This window comes from Macrotis lagotis, chromosome X (assembly GCF_037893015.1).
Source record: "Macrotis lagotis isolate mMagLag1 chromosome X, bilby.v1.9.chrom.fasta, whole genome shotgun sequence".
Lineage (NCBI taxonomy): Eukaryota > Metazoa > Chordata > Mammalia > Peramelemorphia > Peramelidae > Macrotis > Macrotis lagotis.
In genome coordinates, this window is record NC_133666.1 from 224,776,016 (window position 1) to 224,797,363 (window position 21,348).

Below are 21,348 nucleotides of genomic sequence, written 5' to 3' on the forward strand. Positions count from 1 at the left end.
GTCAGGGATGAAAGTTCTAATTCTTGCTCTTCCATTGTGCGGGTCAGAACTGATGTTGTTTCCTTTTCATAGCAATGAAATAATATTATTTTCCCTGCATAGCACCTAGGGTTATTATAAGAATTAACTATGATACTGTGCTTCAAAGCTGTTACATCTTCTATACAGGTAAAGTGTTATGGCCAGATGGTTGCAATGAATGGGTAGCAATTTGGCACCTTAAGCTTATTTCCTTAAAGTAAAAACAAAAATACTCAAAAATGTCTTTGGTTCCATATTAAATCATTAACATATTACCTATTTTCAGTCATTAAAGATTATTTAACAACCAAGCAAATGTGAAGGAAAATCAAAAAAATTAATCTGAGCTAAAACTAAAAATTTCCTAGTAGTTTCTATCTGTTGAGTTCTTTACATAAAATAGAAATCTACCAATATTCATGGAAACATTACATTTTATTTGGTATTATGCATGCATGCATGCATGTGTAATAACATGTGTTAACATGCATATTGTATGTTTACCTGAAAAAAAAGCACAAAATGTTAGAGCTGAGAGGGAAACTTACATAACACATATTCAACTCTCTTATTCTATAGATGAAAAAACTGAATACCTATTGATAACTTCTTAGCAATTTGATTTCCTCTTTTTCACTCTAACTTTATATGACATTCCCAAGTACAAAATTTTTTGTCATCTAACCTCAGGCGAGAAATTAAGTATAATAAAATGTCATACCTCTGGAATTCCATCTACTCTTGACAGCAGAGTAATTACAATCTCCCTTTCACCAGGCTTAAATTCTAGGACCCCCATATTTCCATAGAATTCATTGCTATCTCTTGGCTCCACTCTATAGTGAAGAAACTGTTTGACAAGGGCTCCTCTAGAGCGGATGATGTGGAGCTCAACAGATTCTCCTTCCTTAAAAAGAAGAGAAGCCTATAAGCCTAAAATAAGAATCCAATATGATATTTATCCTCTAAAGTTATATGCTCAAATGAGTTAAACAAGTTTCTTTTCTACTCACATTTATAATATGGGGTCCTCTGGAAGCAGATGAAAACTCAAATATTCCTCCAGGGTCATCATTTTCCAAAATGATTAGATCACGGCTAGTATAACCAGATTTCAGGACCTGATTTTCTACACTGATGCTGGAAAGTCACAAGAGAATAATTTACAGTCTGTAAAGAATTCTATTTCTGAAAGTAAAATTAATCTGTAATAAAGTTTACAGGAGGGGCGGCTAGGTGGTACAGTTGGGGCGGCTAGGTGGCACAGTGGATAAAGCACCACCCTTGGAGTCAAGAGTACTTGGGTTCAAATCCGGTCACAGACACTTAATAATTACCTAGCTGTGTGGCCTTGGGCAAGCCACTTAACCCCATGTGCCTTGCAAAAACAAAAAACAAACAAACAAACAAATAAAGTTTACAGGAAATCAGAGTCATGAAATGCTGTTTTATAACTGAACCTAAAAGTTAGTTTATTATAAAAATTGACCCAGTCATTCACTTAAAACCTAAATGTAACAAACAATGAAAATGAGATTTAGATGATTATTGTAATCTGTTTCACTATGTCACACACATGCATACCTAACAAACAAAAAGCCTGCTATATAAGTGTTAATCCTCTGTTGTACACAGTTGTACTGTGTTTTGTCCAGGTGGAAAAATTGCCCCTTGATCAGCTATTTCTACAATTTTAGAGAATTATAAGTAAATTTTCAATCACTTATAGTATAATTATATAAAGACCAAGAATAAAAAAATGAAAGTATGTGGGATAAACTGAGCTAATAGAAAGGTACACATATCATTTTTAAATTTAAATATGTACATACATATATGAAATAAAAGTACATATTACAACATATAATTACTATTATCTGATATTCTTTGCCACTTAAAAGTTCCTTAATAGCTTTTCATCCACCAAAATTTGGACAAAATACTGCTATCTTTCTAAAGGAAAACAGAATCAGATGAATTAGAGAATAAGATATTTTATATAATACTCTGAGAATTTTTTAAAATAAGTATTTATTAGGCATATAGTAGGTGCCAGGCATTGGGCTAAGAACTTTAAAAATATTATCTCATTTGATCCTCACAACAACCCTGAGAAATAGGTGCTATTATTATTATCTCCATTTTATAGATGAGGAAAGTGAGGCATTAAGTGGCTTGCCCAGGATCACAAAGCTAGTAAGAACTCAATTCTTCTTGACTCCAAGTCCTGACTTTATCCACTGTGCCACCTAGTTGACCCTCTAAAGCATTTTACTATAAAGTATCTTATTCCTAATTTTTAACTCCTAGTCCTATATATCATCATACTCAAGGAGACACAGAATGAAAAACTGCATGTAGCTCTCGGTATTAAAAACCAACAACTAGTGTACTCCTTCCAAATAAATATCTGAACTGTTTTATTCTTGATCATCAACACTATTAGGAAAATGGTAGCCAAGGCTTAGATTATGAACTCCTTGAATGTAAGAACTTTAGCCCTTATTTTCTCATCACAGTGCCAGGCACGAGTAGGCATTTAATAAATGCATAATGATCGAGTGACTCTAAGGCGAATGAGACTGGTGATATGTGGTAGTAGAGATGGGGCATGAAAGGTCAGGATGTGAGCCTAGTCCCTGAACATGCCCAAATGATATTTCCTAGAAAACAATAGGAAGTATTTAAACTTCAATGTTATAATACATCCATCATGACAGCTCAACATACTTCAAGGTCCATATGGTGGAGGAATGAACGTAACATCTCACATCAAGTGGACTACTCATCCCTGGATTAAAACCATCTTTTGTAATAGTATAAAGAATCAAGGATAAAATAAAATACAGAATTATTTGATACTTAATATATGTGCCATTTTTTCAAGCAAATTTGCCTTCCTAAATATATTACATTTGAGCATTAAAATTAGTTCAAATTTATTGAGCAGATGCTGCTCAAAAAAATAAATAAAATGAAAATGGTGAAGAGAAACTGGGTAAAAAATTAAAATGTCAATACAAGTCCAAACAATCAAGAGACCAGAAACTTATATGTTGATTATTAGGAGTTGGCCTATACTGCATTTATAAACATAATGCATCCCTGCATATTCTAACTAGTGTTAACTAATGATTTACTAGCATGCACTGTAACTGAGAAGTCTAATGATTTCCTCTCTATTTTTCAAAAAATACAAGTAAGATGATAAAGTAGAGCTGCAAAATTCCATTGCTCAGACTCACAGAAAATAGGAGGGGGAGAAGGGATAAGAAATAATTCCCAACCTTCTGCCACCTTGATTTTGAACTTATATGAGCTTTATCAACAAAAAACATTTATCTGTACATAAATTTTCTTATACGAAAACTATGGTCCAAAATTGTAAATTAAGAACAGGAGTGTGATCATCTCAAACATCAAATACTACACGTTGCAAGTCAGATTTCCCATACCAAAAAAAAAAAAAGTTTGACAGAAACCCAAATCATCCATAATTGAAACTACACACAAAACATGCACAGGCTGATAAGAAAAGCAAAATATGCAAAAAAAATGAATTGTAGAAAAGGTGTGTATTCCAAAATAATTACTTGCAAAACAAAAGTTGATTCACCAAAAACATTATTTTGTGCACTTACCCAAAATACACGACAAACCTTTCAGTTTCTACCCTGTCAACAGAAAGAAGTAGGGAAGGGGAAGCCAATAAAAAAATGCCATTTACCAGAATCTCAAGAACACTGTACCAAACTTAGAATAGAAGGGTAAAGATAAAGAAATTATTTTCTTCCCCCTCTTTCTAATTGTTAATAATGTTCACTTTATGAGAACCCTGCTCACTGGGTGCTTTTGGTATTTACAATTGCTAGCAAGAGGTTGGGCAGTTCCCACTTGTGTGAGATGACCCCATGACGAACCAGCATGTCAAGACCCATTCAAGACATTCCTCAACAGCCCTCTTCCAAGAAACTAGATGCTTGCCAAGTACTGTACATGCCCACAGACTGCAGCAGCTGAGCAAATTTTATTCAAGCCATTTATAATTACTTAGAGCCTTTAATTAGGTTTTTAAAGAAACTTAATTCTCAGTATCTAAAGCCTTTTGTCCTTTGATTGGGAGTGGGGCAGTATAGAAATCATGCAAGCTGAAAAATGCAGATTTATTTTAATCATTTGCTTGAGGACAAACCCAGGAATTCACAAAATTTTCAAAAATAATCATGGTAAGTAATAGACAACTACATTTGTAGCCAAAAAATGAACCATAAACATCAATCCCTCATCCTCAATTAACTGATTCAAATTTAGGAATTCTCACTGAAGAGACTTCATTCTCCCTTTATGTTTTGCTATGACATGCTCATAGGCTAATGCCTAGTTATTAGATTTATAAACATTTAAAAAAGGAAAATATTCTATCAGACTGGTATGCTGAGAATGTTCCTGATTTTCAGAAAAGGAAATAATAAATCAAATAGAAGTTATAAATTTTAATTAGCAAATAAAATAATGGATTTTGAAAATAAAGTTTCTTGACCAAGGCAGTTTAACTATGTAAATATGAAATTCAGAGATCAATAAGTTTGAATCTAGCTTGTTTGAAAGTTTCCCTAACAATCATATCAAACTGATCCATTAAATTCTTTTCAGGAATATTACTAAAAGCAATTATAATCTACTTTGATTAGTTAATGGCTTGTAGTTTTATTTCAGGTTGCCCAGGAAGAAGAACTTTTAAAAATTAACAGTAAGCATTTGATCCTTTTAAATCATACTGTCTTCTTGGAATGAATTTTTATGTAAAGTAATGATATACATTAAAAATCTTAAATGAAGAATTATTAAAAGAATGTAAGACCAGCATTAAAAACCAGCATTTCTTCTTGGTCATAAACAAAACTAAGATGGCAGAAGCATGCTGAAGTAATGAACTGATACTGATACATACTAATAAAAGGTGAACATATCTAAACTATGAGCTAATTTTCTTAAAATGAAAAAGAAGCCAATTTACATTTGCAGTCCTGTAGGTACATAACTGCCTGGAGTACAATTTTTGCTTATAGGAAAGAAAGAATAAAAAATGAAAAGCTTTAACAACCCTTGTACTGGCACATTATTGCACAAAATGTATTTTTAAATTTCCTTAAAATAAAATTAGGAAGTTTAGATGTCTAAAGTTCAAAAATTAGTGCTTTTCAAACACTAAGATATAGAACAATCAACATAGGTTTTCATTATGGGTCATAAAATCTTGCTTAGACATATTTAGCTCAGATCTCAAAATTACTGTGGAAATATAGTCTGACTGCTTTACTGCCAAGGATTGAATTCACTGTTCATCTCTCTTTAATTTTTCAGGATTATACACTAATTTAACAGTGACAGGAATTATACTTGAAGGGGGAGAAAATAATTAAATGAGGCAGGATTTTCGAGGATAGATTTCACAGAGTTTCATAAAAAATTCTTCTCCCTAGGATTTAATCCAAATGCATTTGATCCTATAAGACATTTAACTTTTTATAGGGTTTCTTCTTTCCCTGTATGCAACGGGAAAACCAACAGAATTGGCTCTAACAGTTTTTTTTCTTTCACTTAATAAAAAAAATTCTCACCAAATTTCCAAAAAAAACCATTTTCTCCAATTTAAATAAAGATACAACAAAAGCCTTAAAGTTTTTTTAAAAAATACATACATAAAAAAATGCTGTGAAACCATTTATTACAAAAAAAATGAAGGATAATTGTTGCTTCTTCCCTAAATAATGTAGCAAAACAGCATCTCTTGAAGTCATTTCTGCTTTAGTTTCATGTCAAAACATTCATATTATAGTTAATTAAGCTTTCTTAAATCACATTCACCTTAGTCTACCTGAAGAAAACTGACCTGACTTAGGAGGGAATAGATAGCAATTTGTTATCAGTTTTATTATCAAATACTAAAAAGGCTTGAAGTCTTAAATTTTTATTTTAACTGAAAATATAAACCTCTCTCTTGGAGACTACAATACTGTTTTCATACAAGTTATAGATTGGGGAATTTTAAGCTAAATCTCATATTCATCAGTAGTATACAATTTTGTATCTGTACCTGGTTATTTTATTGTTACATTAACACACTTGTTGTTATTCAAAAGATGAATTTGATACCTCAGATAAATTCTAATAAGCAAAGCTTCTCCCAAGATTTAGTAGGAAATTCATCAGTCTGTAACTTATGTTGGATGATTCTACATTGTCTGAGAGATTTTACTTTCACAGTTAAATCAAAAGTAAAAGAAAGGATCAAGTCCTTGAGTGTTTTAATATTCAAATCAGAATCTAAGGTGCAAATTAATGCTTCCATCATCAGACTGTATTACCACCTGAATTAATTTCTTACTGTCCAATTCAAAGGACACAATAAGGACAAAAAGTATAACTACTCAATACATACAAATATTACTTAAGATATAAAGAATTTTTACCTGTCCAGAGATAGTGTTACTGTTTCATTCATTTCCGGTATGTCATCTGCTTTGATAGTAATGTTAATCATTGTGTCACTTTGCCCAGATAAAAATACAACAGAACCATTAAAAGGGCCTATGTCATCTAGTGTCACTGATTTTGAATTAAACCCAGAGGGCTTCAAACTCCAAAATACAGTGGCCTGCCCATCAGTTCCATCACGATGTAAGGGAATAGAAACCTAACAGATAAAATAGACAAATCCCTATGAAATGATTGATATTAATTACACAATCATTGCCTAATGCTTGCACATTTTGTTAAGTACTTTTTAAAATAGCAACACAGTGAAGGGATGTTAAAGTAAAAAAAAAAAATCTCAACTATGCAACCAAAAACTTATGAATCTTTATTTCTCTTCCAAAAATAACAATAAATCTGAGAAATTATTAGTTTTTTATATTTGGGGTCCTGTTAATATTTCTAAATAGTTTGTTTTATTTGAAAAATGTACAATGCATCAAGAAAAGTTGCATAAAGTTACAATCTGTGGCAAGTTTTTAAATATAAATATTAAGCAATTTAAAAACTGAAAATCAGCAAGTTGATGTATTAGTCTCTGGAAAACTAGACTTCCCTCTCCTAAAAGTCACAATTAAAAAAATGTTTTAAACTACAAAAATCATCACTGGTAAGAAACAATCTACTTACCACTTCTGCAGGGGAATCTTCTGGCTCATTAAGAATAATTGGAAGATTGCTGATAAAGCCAATTTCTCCATTTGCAATATCTGAAGTAACTCTCAGAGAAATGTTTCGGATGTCACCAAATCTAGGACTCAGAGGTGGGATTGGTGGAATTATATTCACTAGCTCCACAGTTTCCAACTATAATATGTAAATCAGAGAGCAATAAAAACAATTACAACCAAGACTACCTCAGCTGGACAAGTATCATAGGACAACCAGTAACTAAAGAGTAATTGTATAATACTATAGAAAGAAGAGTGGAATTGGAATCAATGGACATGGATTTAAGCCCTGTATCTTCCACATTTGAGATTGGGCAAGTCCACTTACCTCTCTGGGTCCAGTTGCCTCATTTCTAAAATAAAGAAATAGTTTCTAAGGTTACTTCAGACTTTGAATCTATGATTCAATGAATCAACTCCATTTTTTAAAATACTGATAGTAGTAATAATAATAATACTATTAAAGATTTCCAGGCAAAGACTTAGCTAAGGGGCGGAGCCAAGATGATGACAGGAGAGGACCATCTCTTAGTTGATCTGGAGCAAAACTTATAAGCTAAGGACTCTAACTACATTTTCGAGAGAAAGGACCCACAGAAGGATCCAGTGAGGCAATTCTCCAACCCAAGGTAACCTGGAAAAGAGCAGAAAGACTCAGCTCCACGAGGTTGAAGGGGTGGCCCACCAGAGGGGGTGGGCCACCAGAGCAAAGGAACTTCAGCCTCCCGGAGGCAGCCCTAGGGCACTGGGAGCCACGGGTCACAACAGAGGAGGCAGTTTCCTCACCTATGCCCCAGGAAGCACCGGGCACAACTTGAGGGAACAGTGGGGGGACCTCTGCCAGAGAAAGCATGTGAAGCCCAGCCCTCGGGGCACAAAGCAAGCAGCATGGCCAGGGCAGCCCAGATCCAGGAACTGGAAACAGGCAGAGCTGGTAAGCAGGAGCCCCCAGGGCATGAGCACTGAACCTAGGGAGGGGAGTGAAGAGAGATTGCTGAGCTCTGTTCCTGGAACAGGACTCTGGGGTTCTGACCACATTCAGATCCTGATCAACATCAAGACCCCCCATAGAACATCAGAGGCCCCCACCTGAGCCCTGTGGCAGAGGGGCATGCTTGTGGTCATTCACAGACCAGGAGGGAAGACAGAGCCTCATACACGGAGATCCTTGTGGGGGTATCCCACCAATAATCAGAAGCTCAGGAAGCACCCCAAAACCAGGCACAGGCTGGGGAAATGAGTAAGCAGAGAAAAAAGAGGAACAAAATTGAGAAATACTTTGCCTGTGATCCCAAGAAGGATCAAAACACTCAATCTGAAAATGATGAAGTACAAGCTCCTGCATCTAAAGACTCCAAGAAAAACAAAAATTGGGCACAGGCTATGACAGAGCTCAAAAAAGACTTTGTAAATCAAGTGAGGGAGATAGAGGAAAAATTCAGAAAAGAAATGAGAGAGATGCAGGAAAAACATGAAAATGAAGTCAGCAGCTTAGTCAAGGAGATCCAAAAAAATGCTGAAGAAAATAACATGTTAAAAACCAGCATAAGTCAAATGGATAAAACAGTTCAAAAAGTTATTGAGGGGTGGCTAGGTGGTGTAGTGGATAAAGCACTGGCCTTGGAGTCAGGAGTACCTAGGTTCAAATCCGGTCTCAGACACTTAATAATTACCTAGCTGTGTGGCCTTGAGCAAGACACTTAACCCCGTTTGCCTTGCAAAAAACCTAAAAAAAAAAAAAAGTTATTGAGGAGAAGAATGCTTTAAAAAGTAGAACTGGCCAGATGGAAAAGGAGATAAGAAAGTTCTCTGAGGAAAACAAATTCTTCAGACTAAGAATAGAACTCAGGGAGGTTGCTGATTTTACGAGAAATCAGGACTCAATAACTTCAAAACCAAAAGAATGAAAAATTAGAAGAAAATATGAAACACCTCATTGAAAAAACAACTAATATGGAAAACAGATTTAGGAAAGATCATTTAAAAATTATTGGAATACCTGAAAGTCATGATCAGGAAAGGAGCCTTGATATCATTTTCAAACAATTATTCAGGAAAAATGCCCTGATATCCTAGAAGCAGAGGGCAAAATAGAAATGGAGAGAATCCACCGAACTCCCCAAGAAAAAGATCAAAAAAAGAAAAACACTCCCCCAGGAATATTATAGCCAAGTTCCAGAACTCCCAAGTCAAAGAGAAAATATTACAAGCAGCCAGAAGGACACAATTCAAATATCATGGAGCTGCAGTCAGGATCACACAGGACTTAGCAGCAACTACATTAAAAGCTCGTAGGGCTTGGAATATAATATTCCGGAAGGCAAAAGAGCTTAGAATGTAACCAAGAATCAACTACCCAGCAAAACTGAATGTCCTCTTCAGGGAAAAAGATGGACTTTCAATGAACCAGTGGAATTTCAAATGTTACTGTTGGAATGGCCAGAGCTGAACAGAAAGTTTGATCTTCAAATAGAGGACTCAGGTGAAGCATAGAGAGTGGAGGAGAAGAAGAACATATGAGGAACTTAATGATGATGAACTACATGTATTCCTTTATAGAAAAATGATACTGATAATACTCATATGAACCTTCTCAGTTAAAAGAGCAGGTAGAAGGAGCTTTTATAGATGAAGCACAGGAGAAAACTGAATTTGAAGATATACTGTGGTGTAAAAATGGAGTCAATAGAGAAAAGGGAAATGTAATGGGAGAAAGAAAAAGGAGAGGGGGGAATAGGCTAAGATATTTCATATAATAAGATTTTTCTTTATTACAATGAACTGTTGCAATGATATGGAAGGAGGGGAGGCAAGGGGGAATGAGGGAATTTTTGCTCTCATCGGAGGTGGCTAGGAGAGCAAACAGCATATATATTCAATGGGCTATAGACATCTGGAGTTAGAAGGTGGGGAGCAGGGGGAAGGGGGCGCGTGAGTGATGGAGGAGAGGATGAACTATGGGGGGAGAGTGGTCAGATATAACAAATTTTCCTTTTTACTTCTTGCAAGGGGCTGGGATTGGATAGCCTGTCCGGGACCATAGGGCCAGATGGATGCTGGGTAAGGGGTGGTATGGGGGCTCAGGGCCGCTCAGCCCCAGGACCGGGGATCTGTCTGCTGTGCCACTCAACTACCCTACAACAGAGGCAGAGTGAAAGGAGTGAGAAATATATAGTTCATGGAAGTAAAGAAGTATGAATGGAGGGAGTTGCAATCAGCAATGGCAACAGTGGAAAAATATGGAAGTAATTTTTGTGATGGACTGATCCTAAAGAATGTGACCCACCCGTGACAGAGCTGGTGGTGTTGGAACACAGACTGAAGCACATTTATTATTATTATTATTATTTTCTGGGGGTGTTGCAGGGCAAATGAGGCTGGGTGGCCCTGACTGGGGCCGCACAGCTGGGTGACTGTTTGGTGTCTGAGGCCAGATTTGGACCTGGGTGCTCCTGGCTGAAGGGTCAGTGATCTATCTGCCACCCAGCCACCCCTACTATTATTATTATTACTATTTTATTCAATTTGGGGTCTTTTTTTTCAGTTTTTGTAGGGTAATGGGGTTGGGGTGGTTTGCATGGGGTCACACAGCTGGGTGATTGTTGGGAGTCTGGGGCCGGATTTGGGCTCCTGGCTCCCGAGTCAGTACTCCATCCGCTGTGCCACCTGGACATACCTACAATTTATTATTATCATTATTATTCAATTTTAATTTTAATTTTTTCTCTTCCCTTTACTTTATCACTTATGCGGGTCTATATTTTCTTGGGGGAGGGGTTATTATGTTTACTCTTAAACAAGAATATTTTAGTAATGTATAAAAAACATTATTTGCACAAAATAATAAATAAATAGATAGATGAATTGATTGATTGATTGATTGATTGATTAATAGAAAATATTTCCAGGCAAGGCAATAGCACTATGAAATGGGATATTTGAAGAAAATTAGAATTAATTTTATCACAAAACTCCTGGAAGCAGAGAAACAAAGAAACTTTTATGCTGGTAAAAGTCTAGGTAGGGTAATATGCTAGAAAGGACAGTTGATACTGTAGAGAAAATCAGCCAGACTTAATAATGAATTAAATTAAGAATATATGAATAAGACAAAATCCTTGCCTTGAATAAACTTATAATAAAAGACAAAGGTAGTTGTCTACTAGTTGTCTAGTTTTCACTAGACTGAGTTTAATTATTGAGTCAACACTTAAAACTAACTACAAGATGCTGACAGTCCAAGAACTTTTTTTTTTAGGTTTTTGCAAGGCAAATGGGGTTAAGTGGCTTACCCGGATTTGAACCCAGGTACTCCTGACTCCAGGGCTAGTGCTTTATCCACTATGCCACCTAGCCGCCCCTAGTCTAAGAACACTTACAAAATGACAGGATCAAACATTTCCAAAATTCATCCCCAAAGTGTGTGTGTGTGTGTGTGTGTGTGTGTGTGTGTGTGTGTGTGTATGTCTCCACATCTCATGAAGTTTCCTTCACTTCCTCTGGCTGTCAATTCTCCCAACTCCTTCAATGACCATCTCAAATCTGATACACTCCCTCAAGCCTTCCCAACTACTGCTTACCTAGTTCTTCCTCCCATGTGAATTTCTAAAGCTTAGTGATTAACTACGTGGTGGTCTGCATTATTTGCTCTTGTTTAATGCCTTCAAGCTCCTTGAGAAGGGCCATGCCTTTTACATTTTCTATAACCTTCCCTCCCTATTCCAGCCTCATATTGATAGCACAGTACCAAACACCCAAAAGTTATTTATAAATGCGTGCTGCTTAAATCATAATCCAAATCCAATTCTCTGAAACTACCTTGTTAGTCAGCTGTTCACTTAACAAATCAATTTTTCTCTCTTGTATTCCTCACCTTCAGTGGACAACAATAAGGAAAACGTAATATTTAGCCCTTTAGTCTTCAATTCTCTATTCAAAAACTTTAAAACCTTTGGTAATACTTTTTGGTAACACTGTCCCTTGTTCCCACAGTCACAATTTTGGTGATTCTTGTGAATCACCATAAGTAAGTAGTTTTGACATTTTGATAAGTCCTAGGAGGTTTTCTGTGATGTCTAGAATATGTGCCAAAGGAAGCAGATCTCTCTCTTATTGACAGGTTGACAAAAATGCTGCCTCAATAACCTGAGCAGGGATTGTCAATACTTTTGCCCTTTCTCTGTACTTTATTTGATTAACTTTCATCTGATACATTCTATGACTCTACAATCATTGTGGAGAGAGCAAGCAATCAGCTTGTCCTCAAAACATCCATCTCAGTGACCTCAAATTTGTTTTTAAGCACTATTTCTACCAGTCTTTTCCCACTTTTCTCCTCTGATATTTTTCTATAGTCCAAATATCCCCTCCTCCCAATTCAAATCACCCCTTTTTAGCATTTAAGAGTCTCCTCTGTTTCATTTAGGAACTTCTCATTCCCCCTAACCTGTAGTATAGAGAGTCATTCTTTGAGTCCCAACACCTTCTTCTCCAGGAGAGCAATCAGCCTACATATGGAATGAAGATATCAGTCATTAATCTTTGGTAGAAGGACAAAAATCTCATATTCAGTTCAAGTAACTGAACAATTTCTCCTATTTTCCATAATGGTTGAGATTTTTAGTATTATTTCTTGACATGATTTACAGGTAGTTTCAATTTTCTAATTTCCTAGTTGAATCCTTTGTCATCCAATTATCAACTTGACAACTCTACTCAAATTCCTTTCCTTTGTCTCCAACAACTCCATAGCCATAGCCATAACTATTTTCTCTTTAACCTTATACCAACTTGTTTTATTAATTTGTCTTACCTACTAATCCATCCTAGAAATCTGTTTAAAGTTCTATTTTTTCCACTTTCCTTTTCTTATTTGTTTTAAATTGTCAGCTACTTTCTCCTTATCATTCTTTATCTTCAAGTTTGCTTCCTAATCTTCCTCCTTATTCCTCAATTCTTTTATAGCCTCCTTAATTTTCTTTTATCTAACTTCTCTTAAAACCTGGAAAAAGAATCCAGATCAATATCTAGATCTAAAGATTGACCTTCAAATTTTTCTCAACCTCTAATTTTGACAAATGTCTCCTCAGAAAATTAGTATTCTGACCTACTAGTCCTGGCCCTTTCTACTGCAACACTTCAGTGAATTTAATAGATATCCCAGCCTTTTAAAGAACTGGGCTGTTCTTAATTATACAAGACAATAGGACTGCTTAGTTACTACTAGGGTGACTTACACATTGAATTATTTCCCTAATAATAATGATAGATTAGTTCTTCATCCTATCCCCTGTCTTCTCTCTCTCTGGCCTTTGTATCCACTGACACTTATTTCTAGGGGGTGGCTGTTGAAGAGTTAATGCTTACTAAAATTTTGTTTGTTTGTTTCTGCCAGGCAATGGGGTTAAGTGACTTGCCCAAAGTCACACTGCTAGGGAATTATTAAGTCTGAGGTCATATTTGAACTCAGATTCTCCTGACTCTGGGACCAGTGCTCTTATCCACTGAACCTCTTTGCTTACCCCTAAACATTTTCTAAATCTCATATTTTGCTATGAAAATCTTAAGTTAAGGGTGGCTAGGTGGTGCAGTGGATAGAGCACCAGCCCTGAAGTTAGGAGTACCTGAGTTCAAATCTAGCCTCAGACACTTAATAATTACTTAGCTGTGTGGCCTTGGGCAAGCCACTTAACTCATTTGCCTGGCAAAAAAACTTAAAAAAAATCTTAAGTTCAAATAAAATCTAAAAAAATTAAAAAATATTTAAAAGAAAAAGAAAAATGTTTGGGAAATAGAAGTCCTTTAAGTAAAAAATGGGAAGGTATTAGGGGAAAATCAAGACCATTCAAAGTACAATCAAGCGAGGCAGCCAGGTGGCATAGAGCTAAGTTCAAATCCCAACTCAGACACTTAATAATTATCTAGCTGTGTGATCTTGGACAAGTCATTTAACCCCATTGCCTTGCAAAAGCCAAAGTATATAGTCAAACATATCATGTTGCCTTAGACTACATAATTCAGATATCCCCACTAAAAGAAAAGTACCTTCATTTAAAATGTTAAAAGAATATCTAGTTCCATCTGTCCCTTCTGCTGGAGAAAGGGAATGGAACTACAGGAATTTTACTTTTTAATCTTGACATTTAGTAGAGATAATTAAATATTATAATAGAATACATTAGAATCTGAAATGAAATTAGAATATTAAAATAAAAAATTAGTAAACATTCAACTTTTCCAATTTAAAGAGCATATAGACAAATATATGATGGCAAGAGAAGAAAGGAATAGAAACATTTACAGCTATTTGTTTATGATTTTTGAAACTGATACTCAAGCTCAAGAATTTTACCTTAACAGGCAAGGAGAAAAAGGAAGACCCAGGCTCTATTTTACTTTTAGATAAGGGCAATAATCCTGGGATTTTAAAAACCTTAATTCTAAGAACTATTCTTCAATAATATTAGGAAAAAAGGTTTAGGAGAATACACGATACAATGATAGGAAAGAAAATGTTAATTTCTCATGGCTGGTTTCCTTGTCTGTAAGCCCTTTTTTCCCCTGTGTCCCTTATGTATTCACTAAATCACACTCATCCATTCATTAGGAACTGTTTCTTGCTTTTAGATCATTTGCAACTGGGACAGCACATTAGTAATCTCATGCATGCCAAAAGTCGTATCTCAAGCTAACGTCTTTAACTGAGGTTACTAAAGAATGAGTAGCTCATGTCTCTGATTCTTCATTCTTTGGTTTCATTCAAGTTTACATGCTGAATCTGCCTCCTCCTATTCTTAGGTTGCTCATCCATTAAGTACTATACAAGTTATACAACCTTTTAAGTCTAACCATGTCCCCTGAGTTGAGTCTTTTTTGAACTTCAAGGAATTGTGTCAATGACAAACAGTACCGCTTTCCAAATGAGTACTTTAATTATCTACAATGTAAAGCCTACCCCCCCCACAAACTTTTTTTTTGTTTAACTGCAGATCTCTAAGATTCACAGAGAAAAAAAAAGAAGTTTGTATGTGGCATGAGTGTCTTTAAAAACAATATGAATGACCAATGTGTCTAAATACTCTGCTTCTACAGTTTCATCTTGGATTTTATTCTGCAAAATATATGCTTTGTTGTAGAAGAGTTACGGTGTTTTGGAAGCATTGTGAAAAGAAATATTCCAATATTTGAAATATTTAGTTCAAAGAATTATAGCATTATTAGAAATAATAATAGTTCAAGGTTGAAACCTCCCCCCACCCCAGCCAAAAAAAAAGGCAGAACTAAGGAAACAGCATACTCAAGTGCTGAGCTTGTGATCAGAACTGAGTTTGATTCCTAATACTGTCACTTATTACATGTATGATCTTGGGAAAATCATTTAAACTCCCTGGACTTTTTTCCTCATCTGTTGAAATGAGTGAGATGAATTAAATAATCTCTATATATGAACTCCTAAGATCTTATGAAATAGGAAGATGTTCTGTAATGCTAAAACCTACATTTTCTCCAATAATATTTACCAAAATTACTTTGCAAACATCCCAGAAATAAAAAAGTCAGGATTTCCATGTTATTTAGGAGAAAAAAGTAGATCTGTACATTAATAGCTTAACTTTCTGTCATAAATAATTAGGTTCTCATCAGTTTTCTACCTGAATTTATAACTTGATGATGAAGGACCTCATGAGGCAAACCAGGCAACAAACAATAACTAAAAAAAAAAAGACCCAGGGAGAATATAAAACCAAAATTAGCTTTTAAGGGTCCAATCTCTAAACACTGAGAAATCATTTCCATGGCTCAGTCTGAGAAAAACTAGCCTAGGGGAAACTAAAGGTATTTGGTACACTCCACCTTTTATAATCTCCAACAATCCAAAAGGCAGGATAGCTAAGTGGGCAAAGGAATGGCAATGGAATCAGAAAGACTTGGGTCTCTGACTCAGACTTAAGTATGTGATAATAAATTGTCACTATACCTCTCAGTGCCCCCAAAGAACTCTTTTAGATTAGGATTAATTTTTTTAAAAGAAAGGCTGTTCATTTACAGTGACAAAATTGCAAGTTCAAATCAACTACCTATATAATAAGGAATATATATATGTATATATATATATGTATGTATATATATATATAGGTACTATATATCATATTTTTGTTTTTAACATAAATAGTATCTTATTTTTACAATTACATATAATTTTCAACATTCATGGAGATTATGATTTCCAAATTTTTCTCTCTCCCTCTCTTACTCTACACTATACTAGGCAAGCTATGAAGGAAGAAACAGGACAAAAGAAAACACACACACACACACACACACAAATAGCAATGCTTCAATCTGTATTCAGACTCCATCAGTTCTTTCTTGGATGTGGATTTTCATCATAATTTTCCATTTTCCATCATGAATCTTTTGGAATTGTCTTACATCATTATATTGCTGAGAAGAGCTGAATTTATCAGTTGATCATTATACAGTGTTGCCATTACTGTGTACTGTATTCTCTTGGCTCTGATCACTTCACTCAGAATCAGATCATTAATAACATGATGCCTATATAAGTCTAAGAAATCCTTTAGATTGGATAATTTGATACTGAACGTTCCTGCAAATGTACTCTATCATTTTACTTATTTTATTATGTCACTAAGTGGGGTCAAGGACATACTGAATGGTACTTATAATTAACTCTATTTCAAAGCCAAAGGTCCATCCCAATCCTGGCTCATCATCTTAGAAGAACCTAAAGAAATTAGTGCACATCCTTCCATCACTACCACTAGGAAAAAAAACCCAAACAAATGTTCTAACAATGAGACAGCTTTCTGTGTTTGGTGAAGTTCACCAAGTTCACTCAGTATTCCTCCCCAGAAACCCCACTGTGGCTGTACCAGTAGACCCAAGCACCCAAGGGCATAATGCTCTGCAATACAGCCCAGTCCCATACCACAGCCCCCAGCCCCACCTCCTTCCTTCAAGATATAGAGACAGGTGGCAAAAATATATTCTGGGATAATCCAGGATAACAAAGCCCTTCAGAAGGAAAAGTGAGCTTGGAAAGGACTACAACAGCCAATAATTCTCTGGCAGACAAATCTTTGGCACCAACAGAAAACTGTACTGCAACAGCATTGCAAAGACCTGAACTGTCTCTGCCCAAATGGATAATACACTAATATAGCAGCTCTCTGAAATGCCAGAAAACTGAAAAAAGAGAGAATGAGGCAAGATACCAGGTCAGGATAGCAAGTGGGGTGATGAGGTGAGGGAAGGGAGAGAATCTAATTGGGATCAGTTCAGTCCAAAAGTCCACTGGGTGGTAAATCATAAATTGCTCAGCATGGGAGAAGGCTCAGATGCTTTGACATCCAGCTCTCAGACAAACTACCATCAATGAGGACGATCAGAAAATGTACAACAGGGGAAGATCAAGGAGAAAAATAAAAGAATAAAATTATTAAAGAGCTTATGAAGAAGTGAACTCTAAGAACTTGAGAATAAGCAGATAAATCAATAAGGAAAGTTTCAATGAAAGAAATAAATACAGCCTCCAGATCTCATAAATGAGTTCAGAGATTTATGAATACACACTGAAAAACAAAGGAAAATGTTCTAACACTTGATGAGACAGAGGATCTTGTGAAATGTGAGAACACTGAATCAGAACACACTTATTCCTAAGTGGGTGGTTCAAAAAAGAAATGAAAATTATGAGAGCAGAATTTATGGACTAAACAGCAAAAATAGTATGCAGAATGGAAAAATAGGAATCTACAATGACTCACCAAAAAAAACCCAAATAAGTAAAAAAGAACAAATACAAATACAGAAGAAAAGAAATAATCTAAAAGAAGAGAAGCAAAAAACAATCGTATTAAAATAATATATGCTCATTATGTAAATTAGCAACACAAACTTATCTTGAAGATAGGATACATACAGACAACTTAAGGATCTTAAATTATAATGCAGGAAATAATAAGAGACCTAAACACAGAACTTCCAAACACAGAAAATAAAATACTAGTTAAAAGAATTAAGAGATCATTTCCCCCAGGATAAAAACAAAATTCCTTAATATATAGTGGTTAAATTTCACGATTCAATCAGAAATATGTTCTGCAAGAAATCAGAAGGCCTTCAAATAAAAAAGAAAAGGACATTTGAATAATGCAAGACTATTCTGTAATATTTTCTCTTTGACTTGGGAGTTCTGGAACTTGGCTATAATATTCCTGGGCATTGTTTTTTTGGATCTCTTTCGGGGGGAGATTGGTGGATTCTCTCAATTTCTATTTTACCCTCTGCTTCTAGGATATCAGGGCAATTTTCCTGTAGGAATTCTTTAAAAATGAGGTCAAGGCTCTTTTCTTGATCAGAACTTTCAGGTATCCCAATAATTTTTAAATTATCTTTCTTGAATATGTTTTCCAGATCAGTTGTTTTTTTCAATGAGATATTTCACATTTTCTTCTAATTTTTCATTCTTTTGGTGTTGAAGTATTGTGTCTTGATTTCTTGCAAAGTCATCAGCTTCCTTTAGTTCCATTCTACATCTAAAGGATTTGTTTTCCTCAGAGAGCTTTCTTATTTCCTTTTCCTTCTGGCCAATTCTGCTTTTTAATACATTCTTCCCCTCAATAACTTTTTGAACTGTTTTATCCATTTGACCTGAGCTGGGTTTTTGATGTTATTTTCTTTAGCATTCTTTGGCTCTCCTTGACTAAGCTGCTGTTTTTCCTGTATCTCTCTCATTTCTTTTCCCAATTTTTCTTCTATCTCCCTTATTTGGCCTTTCAAAATATTTTTTAGGCTCTGTCATAGCCTGAACCCAACTTTTATATTCCTTGGAATCTTAAGATACAGAAGCTTGGACTCTCTCATCTTCAGATTGAGTATTTTGGTCCTCCATGGAACTAAAGTAATTATCTATGGTCAAGTTCCTTTTTTCCTGTTTACTTATTTCCCCAGCCTGTGCCTGGTTTTAGGGTGCTTCCTGAGCTTTTGATTATTATTGGGACATCCCCACAAGGACCACAGTATGTAAGGCTCTAAATGCTCTCCTGGTCTGTGAATGACCACAAGCTCACCCCTCTGCCACAGGGCTAGGGGAGTCCTTCAAGACTATTCTGAAACCACCATAAAATATAGTAGAAAATGAAATAATGTGTTCTGATAAGAAATGGAGCCCAAGATGAAACCCAGCATGACGTCCCTGAAAAATCTAATCAAAAATGAAAAAATGATAGGCATTCAATAATAAAGAGGCATTTGAAATATTTTTTTTAGAAATAAGAGATTATTTACTTCTCAAACAACTGAAATTCAGAAGGAATGAATAAATGTACCTTCCAGGATAGCAAAAGCAAAAAAATACTAGCCAGGAGACCAATAAGAAACTTCTTTCTGAATGTATGCAAGGTGATGGGGTAAGGGTGGTAACGGTGGAGGTAACAGTGAAGATGTGGACCTGAGATAAAACACTGTCTACTGGTAAATCATTGCTTTTTGTGGGATTACATTTCAACATAGGCAGTTACATGAAGGGGGGTAGACAGAGAGGGGATATGACAAGGTCAAATTCAGAGGAAAGTGACCCCTGTGATTTAATAAAGAGAAAAGACTTCAGGGGAATAAGTAAGGAGGAGGGGGAAAGAAAGGAGGTCTTTCTGTAACTTGGGAGGGAATTCCACTGAAGAATGCTCCTATGGGTGAAGAGATAGATGGTCTGTGATAGAAGTTGAATCTTATGCTGGGTGAGATCTGAAGGATTTGGTGCTTGAAAAGTTCCCTCATCCTACCTCAGGGATTTGAAATTCCTGGGAACAACTGATACCTGAGGTAGGACAGGGGGGAACCATGAACCAAGGAGGAGATTCTGAGGCAAATGGGAAAAATAGGTAACCAAGAAAGGTAATAAGCTGTATAATCAGAAGCAGAGTTAGGGAGAGATTCAATGGTGGGGTAATGCCCCCTGATACCTGAAATAATTGTTACTGTTCTGGGAATGAGGCTCAATGAAAAAGGGAAATCCTAGAAGTAAGCAGTTTAAAGAACAATAAGTACCATTATTTCAAAAATTACTCTCAAACCCTAAGAAAGAAAGCATCCTACCAGAATACTTCTCTGTGAAAAAAAATACATTCCTAAAAACTAATCTACGCAAAGATAAAACACACAAAAAAAACCAGTAAGTCAATATCATTAATAAATATTGACTCAAAATTTTTAAATGAAATTCCATCAAACTTACTACAACAATCTGTCCAAGAGATCCTTCATTATGACCAAGTAGGATTTATACCAGGGACACAAGGATGGCACAACATTAAGGAAGCAATCAACATAATCATATTAAAAACCAGAACTTCCAAAACCACATGATCGCTTCAATAGATGGTGAAAAGTATTGGTGAAAATCCAAAAGAATACATGAAGACATAGAGGGTCCCTTTTAAAAAATATATAGATAGATAGATATAGATATAGATTTTATATATATATATGTATATATATACATATATATATAGAGAGAGAGAGAGAGAGAGACAGAGACAGAGACAGAGACAGAGACAGAGAAAGATATATCTTAAAAAGAATCTAGATAGATTCAGGACAGGAGTTCAAATCCAGCCTTGGATACTTGACACCTACTAGCTTTGTGACCCTAGGCAAGTCACTTAACCCCAATTGCCTTCCATCTATAGCCATCTCCAGTCATCCTGATTCACATCTGACTACTGGGTCCAGATAACTCTGGAGGAGAAAGTAAGGCTGGTGACTTAGCACAACACCCCCCACTCAAATCCAATTCATGTATCACCACCCTTGATGTCCAGGGTCTTCTTCAAGAATGAAGGGCAAACATCATCACCTAGAACCAAAAGCAAGCATCACGTGGAATGGGGATATACAATAACTTTTTATAATAAATGCAGGAAATAAACAAAATTATACTCCCTATTATTACTTGATATAGTTTTGGAAATGTTAGCAATAGCAATAAGACAAAGAAAAAATGAAAGGCATAAAGAAAGGTAAAGAAGAAATAAAACTATTTCTGTTTATTGATGATAAGATATACTTGAAAAATCTCAGAGAATCAGCAAAGGTA

General features: G+C 35.4%; 1 protein-coding gene across 4 annotated transcripts in view; it reads right to left on the reverse strand.

Moving 5' to 3' along the window:
- The window catches only part of LOC141502675 (adhesion G-protein coupled receptor V1-like), a 456,940-nt gene that overhangs the window by 368,406 nt on the left and 67,186 nt on the right, over nucleotides 1–21,348 (reverse strand). For 3 of the 4 annotated variants that reach the window (XM_074207518.1, XM_074207514.1, XM_074207515.1), the window contains exons 10-14: nucleotides 7,189–7,365; nucleotides 6,495–6,718; nucleotides 3,663–3,695; nucleotides 1,035–1,161; nucleotides 743–928 (exon numbers count right to left, since the gene is read on the reverse strand). In XM_074207518.1, the coding sequence (XP_074063619.1) occupies nucleotides 743–928; nucleotides 1,035–1,161; nucleotides 3,663–3,695; nucleotides 6,495–6,718; nucleotides 7,189–7,365 (747 nt within the window). The remainder of the gene's footprint in view (nucleotides 1–742; nucleotides 929–1,034; nucleotides 1,162–3,662; nucleotides 3,696–6,494; nucleotides 6,719–7,188; nucleotides 7,366–21,348) is intronic. The other variant, XM_074207517.1, reaches the window with a different exon arrangement.